Here is a 6,472-nt window from a genome sequence, read left to right on the forward strand (position 1 = left end):
CCTGGCTTGAGATCTCACAGAAATCAGTAGGTTTGGTGGGCTTTTGCACTGTGACAATTTCTGATCCATTTGCCAGAATACCTGATCCTGAAGAACAGCAAATCAGCGTAGCTCTATGAGAAGGATAAAAGGGGGTTCTTGTTGCAGCTCAAAGTTGAATTGACTTGATTGGAATGAATTTTTGCAGATCTTTGTGATGCACTTGGCATAAACATAAAAAAACATACAGTATCGGTAACATTCAACTCCATTTTTACATTAAAAAAAAAAACAACAACCCTGCAGCTGTGCTGAATAAAAGCAAATCTGTCTCTTAATGCAAGGCAAATATCCATCAGCATTCTTAACCAACAAAATGCGTTATAGTGCATTAATACTAGTATGCAATACTGCAATATTAATTGCAATAATGCAATTAATGCATTAATACCAGTAGGAGACTTAACAAAGCTATGGAGCCAGGATTGCCAGAACGTATTCAGAGTCCTGCCAATACACTGTGTGGCCTTGAAAGAGGTGAACCTTGTACAGTTTCCCTGTACCTTAGTTTTCTCCAAGGAAAATAGTTCATAATTGGTCAGAAAGGGAGGTTGTTTTTTATTCAAAACCTTAAAAATCGTGGCTTTAGAGAATTAGAAGTAAAAACTCTTGAAGTTGTTTTGTTCTTGCTTTCTAGTAGGACAGAGTGGATCGGCCAGTGCTGTGTATTGATCCAGTGAGAAAAAGAAAGAAAGGAATATTACGGAGACACGATTATATGCAACTTTCAGACCTGTCCTATTTTCCTATTTTAAACTAGTTTGTTTAAATTTGTCTAAAAATCTGAACAAAAACACAATTTAGTTTATCCCAGATCCGTTAGAAAGACATTAAGCTAAAGAAAATTAAAGCCACTATTCAAACAAAGGCAGGGAATTAGACCACATGCAGACAAAGCCTGTAAGAAAGCAGCCCGACACCGTTCGTTCCATTCAGCAAAGTTGTCTTGAGGGCTAAAGCTTCACCTTTTCAATTCTTAGCTCTTACTAAATTCTTTCTTCCTAAATCCAGAGAGAACACACCAGGAACAATTCAGATCACCTGTGTCATTATTGGGGATTAAGGAGCAAAGAGTCTAAATCATTTCTTAATTAGAAGTCGAGGGGAATGGGATTGGGGCATCATTAAGCAAACAAAGCAAAGCGCCCGGTACAATAGGTGGTAAGTAGACTATTAGCTCTGCTAAGTACCTCTTCTTTAGCTTCAACGAGGAGAGGCAGTTTAGCTAGGAAAAAGGGAATTAGCATGAACATATCCCATCTATCTAAAGATGTGCTAAACTCGGTACCAAGGCCCCTCAAATTAGTAAAGGGATAACATTTACATGAAAGATACTTTGTTCTTTTTCCTTAGTGCCCACATGGGCTGCTCTGATTTTAATGCAGATGCTAATCAAGACCGAGGTAATCCGAGTTTACAGTGGTGCTTGGTGGAAGACATTAGGCAAATGGCTCTTAAAAATATCTCTTCAGCCCTTGGACTGTGGTGAATCGGTTACTTCGTGGCTTCCCTTTCCCCAAGTTGCAGTCTTGAAAAGAAACATCAAACCTTTGAAATATTTGACCTGGTGTTGTTGCAGAAAGCGTTAATCTTAATTTTGTATAAAATGCTGTGAAAGGGAGCCGGAAAATCTTGCGCTCTCAAACAAACCACCTTTGTCAGAGAGTGCTCAGCTAAGCCACTCAGCTTGCTTTCCGTCTGTTTTTGTGGTGCAGAGCATCCAGGGAAAGGTGGGGGAGAGGAAGGCTTGCTGACTCCAAACACGCTGCTAATCCTAGCCGGGGAGCAATTAAGGCAGCATGCACAGAGGCATTTAGCTTGTGTGTTCCTCAGTTCTGATCAGCTTCCTTCTCTTTAATTGCTTAGGGTTACAAGTGAACCTCTTGACGCTTTTCTGCCTTATGGTATCCGGAAAGCTATTGCTCTGGTCCCTTATTAAATTTAAAACCTTCTCCTGGAGCTGCATCCTGGAGAGATTTCCATTTCTGTTGAATTCAATGTGAGGCCTACATACACTACAGTATGAGGCTTAGGTGTACTGCCTATCGGGTCACATATCCCTTTACCTTTCTAGTTCAGGAAAAGCTGTGCTAGAACAACCACTGGCTGATAAAACTAGCTGAGTATCTGTCAGCACAAAGAGCATCAGGAAGGATATCTTGTTTATTTGTCTCTGAACTGCCTCGAGTTTTTGCCATTGTGTACTGTCAGGATTGACCGTTAACCAGATAAAATACTTCATTCCGCTGCAGATTTTCCTAAGCCAACTGCAAACAAGTACTTTAGAAAAAATGAAACCATTTTCTAAGTGCTTCCAGCAATACAAGTTTGAAACCTAACTTTAAAAATCAGCATTCCTGCTGCAGTACTTTGTATTGGCATAGTTATCCATAAATCCCAATGACATTTCCCTTACTGTAAAAAGGACGACAGCTTTTAAGTTCAAGCTAGTGTTTCCTGAAGCCTGAACTTGTTATTTTTTCAGAGCTAAAGCAAGCAGATAACACTTGAGACTTGGTATTTTGGGAAAGCTTTTATTTTTAGGGTATTTTGTTTTCGTGCTTATATTCTTAGTCCAATTTCAAGAGGAACTGGGCAGGCAAGCTTAAGTCACAGCCCTGGGTCAGCTAAATTGTGGAATTTCTAATTCACACCCACGAAAAAGTCAGGAAGTTCTCCAGCTATGTCAGCTTGCCCCTACAGACTTGGGTGGCAGGATACATGTGAGCTTAGCATGACTGTAGGACATGCTGATCGCTAGAGCAAGAAGTAAAATTCTGCAGTAAAATATGCATAAAGTAGCCTAAGGTCACACATTCCTTGTGAAAGAGCATCAGTCCCCTTGATTTACAAGTGAAGCGTCCACAAATCTTTATTGTGCCAGCTTCCCCTTTGATAGGCACTACTAACACAGGAAAGGCTTTAGCATTTTCTTTTTATACACACAAGATTTTTAAGCCTTGGTCCCTGCTCTTAGTGCTAACACCTGTGGAGGCCTTTTACCATGCCTTCACAGTATAACCACTCGGGTTTCTGTGCTGCGAGGAAGTATTAAAACGCTCCAGCAGTGAGTAGTATATTTTGACAACTTCTTCCTGTCAGCGTCCTGCTGTGAAGGGGATGGCTGCAGTCAGGCAGCATGCATCTTAACAGAGTCAGAGTAGGCAAGTTTCTCCAGCATGTATTCAGAAAACTGAAGATTCAGACTGACTGGAGTCTCCTTTTGTGTTTACTTTTCCCTAAAATTCATTATCCGTTTGAAATGGCCAATGATGTGAGGAAGAAAAAAAGACTACCAGGCCGTTAGAGGAGAGGAAACATACATTGTTTTATTACCTTCCCCCAGTATCTGTATTAAACACACATTTTACTGAATTTAGGGCTAGAAGTTGCTCCTAGCTCATCAGGGGCAGGCAAACCACTGGCAGTGTTTTACCATCTTGAATCAGGTCACTGATAGAAGTGTGTAGATAAAGTACAGTCTTCCTGTGTCCACAATTAGTAAATGCACTGAGGCACGCCTCCCTGTCCTAACAGAAGCTGCTGAGAAGTGACACAGCTACAGGAACAGAAATCAAGTCCTCTGACATGTCCCGTGGGGCACGGTATGGCAGCTTGAAAGGAGTAGGTGAAGAGTGAAACATTTCTACAGATTCAGTCATTCCTTGAACAGGAATAAAGTCCTCAGAATCTCACCCTTTTCGATTGCATTAAAAATAATACAGGTTAAAAACAAAGGGCCTAAAAACGTTATCTTTGGAAATATGGAAAACCAAGACTGGCGCACTTCGTAATGCCTTTAAACACTTGCAAGTCCTCATTTCAGTTCCAAAGAAGTTTTTATAGTAGTGAAGGAGAATCCAGCCCCAGCTGTGCACTGATGCGTCGTCTTCTCAGACGTGACCTCCTGAGTACATCATTCGGTCACCTGGTGGTGCGCTGATAGGGCACGCATTGGCACCGTGCCCGTAGATTGTTCTTTTGAGGAAGGGTGCTGGAGTTGCTAGCGTGGTGTGCTCAGGGGGCATTCTGTGGCTGGCATGTAAAGGGTACAAGAGCTGCCCACTGGGAGGTGGAGAACTTAAGAACCGAGCGTCTTCAGCCAAGGCAATGACAGGAAGAGAGGGGGCTAGAGTCGTGCAGATGCTGCTGGTCTGAGGGCCACTACTCAGGGAGCTTCTGGTGGCAGAGCTAGAGCTGGAGAGGCGAGAAGGAAGATCAGGTTCTAGTAGCCAAGTCTGACCAGGTGCAAGTCCACTTTGCTGCTCCTCATCCTGGGATTTTAAGCACTTGCAGCAGCAAATTCCAACACAGGCACCACCAACAACAAATGCCACAAACACAGATCCAACAAGAAGGAATGGCAGGTACACGGGTACTGAAAATAGAAGAGTGACGTTAGTCAGCCATTCATTCATGGGGTATTCTAGGTTATATTCCGTTGTTCTTAAGGCGTGCACCAGGGAGCAGGCCAGGGCAGTTTTACTCTAAAGTCTTGCTAGAGGAGAGCAAAAAAGATCAGAAACTGGCAGCCGCTAAGGCAAGCTCCTTGGGAAAAGCCTGATGTACACAGGGTCAGACCAGTCAGTCCTATAGCATCTGCCGTTTGTACCCACGCAAGAAGTGTTGCAACATTCAGCATTCATATAAGCCAATACTCAGCGTCACAGCTACAGTTCACTTGTGCAAGATTAACAGAGTTATAACATACAGCTATTAACTGAAGGTTTTATTTTTATACATATACACACATAAAAATTGCCATTGGTTTGTATGGGATCTGGGTCTGAGGGTTACAGGTATTCTTACAAGCCAGAAATTAAGTCAAATGCATTACTTGGAGGCAGCCACATTCATTTATTGCTGAAACTAGTTAGCAACACACATACTCCACCGGTGCTAAAGCACCTGAGGTGTTACCAAACTACTCTGTTAGCAGCTTGGAAGCTTTTTTAAGAGTAAGACCAACAGAAAAACACCTTGAGTAAAGCCCCAAGCTGTCCTGTCTTCCCAGTGAAAGTCAGTGACTGGCTCTGGCCCATGCAGGCACCACAAGAAGCCCTGTACAGGTCTCCAAGCACTTCGACTGCAATGCTTCCAGCTCCCCAGGGCCCAGCAGCGGCAGGTACCCAGCTGGGGATAGCCCTGGAGGTCTGAAGAGAAGAAATGATTTTGATGCCACCAAGGTAGGCTTGCTACAGGGGATGCAAAGAGGACGGCACACCTGATCTGCCCTCCCATCTGCAAGGGGCACGGTGACTTACCTGGCACCGGGGGCCTGGGGCTGGGCTGCTGCTGGTCCCCAGGGCACCGTCCCTGGTCCAGGCGGGCCTCCCTGGCTGAGCAGCAGTAGCGCAAGGTGCAGGTCCCGCAGCACAGGGCAGCCTCCGGGCTGTCGTAGTGCTCCGGGCACTGGAAGCCGTGGTGCCAGCTCTGCGGGCTGCCGGCCCAGCCGTGGCAGTACTCCCCTGCGTGCCCAGGGCTGCCTCGTAGGGCCAACAGCAGGGCCAGGAGATACCCCCTTACCATGGTGGGGAGCCCACAGCCTCCTCTAGCTGCTTGGACCACTTCTGCCCTTCTTGTTTTTTAAAAAGGAAACTAAAGGCAGGCAGGACCACCCCTAAGCATCTAGAGTCCAACACTCCCAGCCCACCAGCTGCCCACCAAGGCACTGCCCAGCTCCTGTTTCAGGAGGTTTTATCTCTTGGCTCATGACCCACCTCTAATCCCCTCTCCCTGCAGCAGCAGAGAAGGACCCACTAATTGAAAACCATTTGCAGCTCCACCTTCCTCACCTCTGTCCTTTATTCCTGTAGGGAGCAGCCACTGGTTCCTGCTGGAAGACGGTGCATCTCTCACACGGGTAGGCATTTCGACTAAAAACGGCAGAGTTAGCAAGGCTAAAGAGTGCGGGACACAAAAAGCCCAGGGCTAGCCCGATACCAAGGCTTCATTCGTGCAGAGACTTGTAGAGTAGCTGAAGGGTCAGAGGTGGAATGCGAGGGACTGAGCTGGGCACAGTACCTGATTACAAGTGAGAAATTGAATTTCAGAAGCAGAAGGAAAGAAAGTATAGACATCACCAGCTGCCAGAGGGCTCCTAGGTGTAATTGGTGCAAATTGGTAAAGACTGATCAGAAGACAAGCAGTTTTACAAAGACCCCGTAGCAGCACAGGAGTGGCAGTGACCTCTTCATCTTTCAACTAGAAATAAAACCAGACCGTTTGTGCGCGTGGATTTTTCTCCTGACTACTTGCTCTATAGACAGGAACTGTGTCTGAAGCAAGGCTAGCCTGTGCTTAACTGCATTGACGAAAATTGTTGCTAATTGACCCCTTTGAAGAGCGGGAAGTTAGGGCGCTATCTTTTGGACCAATATCCTGATAATCTGTAGCAGTATTTGTATCTTGCTTGAAGACTCCAAAATGCATT

At 45.1% G+C, this 6,472-nt stretch overlaps 1 protein-coding gene across 1 annotated transcript; it reads right to left on the reverse strand.

Moving 5' to 3' along the window:
• Positions 1-1,663: 1,663 nt before the first annotated feature.
• On the reverse strand, positions 1,664-5,812 carry LOC121077078 (protein shisa-1-like). Its single transcript, XM_040571872.1, has 2 exons — positions 5,304-5,812; positions 1,664-4,417 (listed from the first exon to the last, which is right to left on the reverse strand). Exons 1-2 carry the CDS (start codon positions 5,566-5,568, stop codon positions 3,933-3,935), a joined length of 750 nt encoding a protein of 249 aa, XP_040427806.1. The 5' UTR covers positions 5,569-5,812; the 3' UTR covers positions 1,664-3,932.
• Positions 5,813-6,472: the final 660 nt, after the last annotated feature.

Source organism: Cygnus olor, chromosome 13 (assembly GCF_009769625.2).
Source record: "Cygnus olor isolate bCygOlo1 chromosome 13, bCygOlo1.pri.v2, whole genome shotgun sequence".
Taxonomy (NCBI): Eukaryota; Metazoa; Chordata; class Aves; order Anseriformes; family Anatidae; genus Cygnus; species Cygnus olor.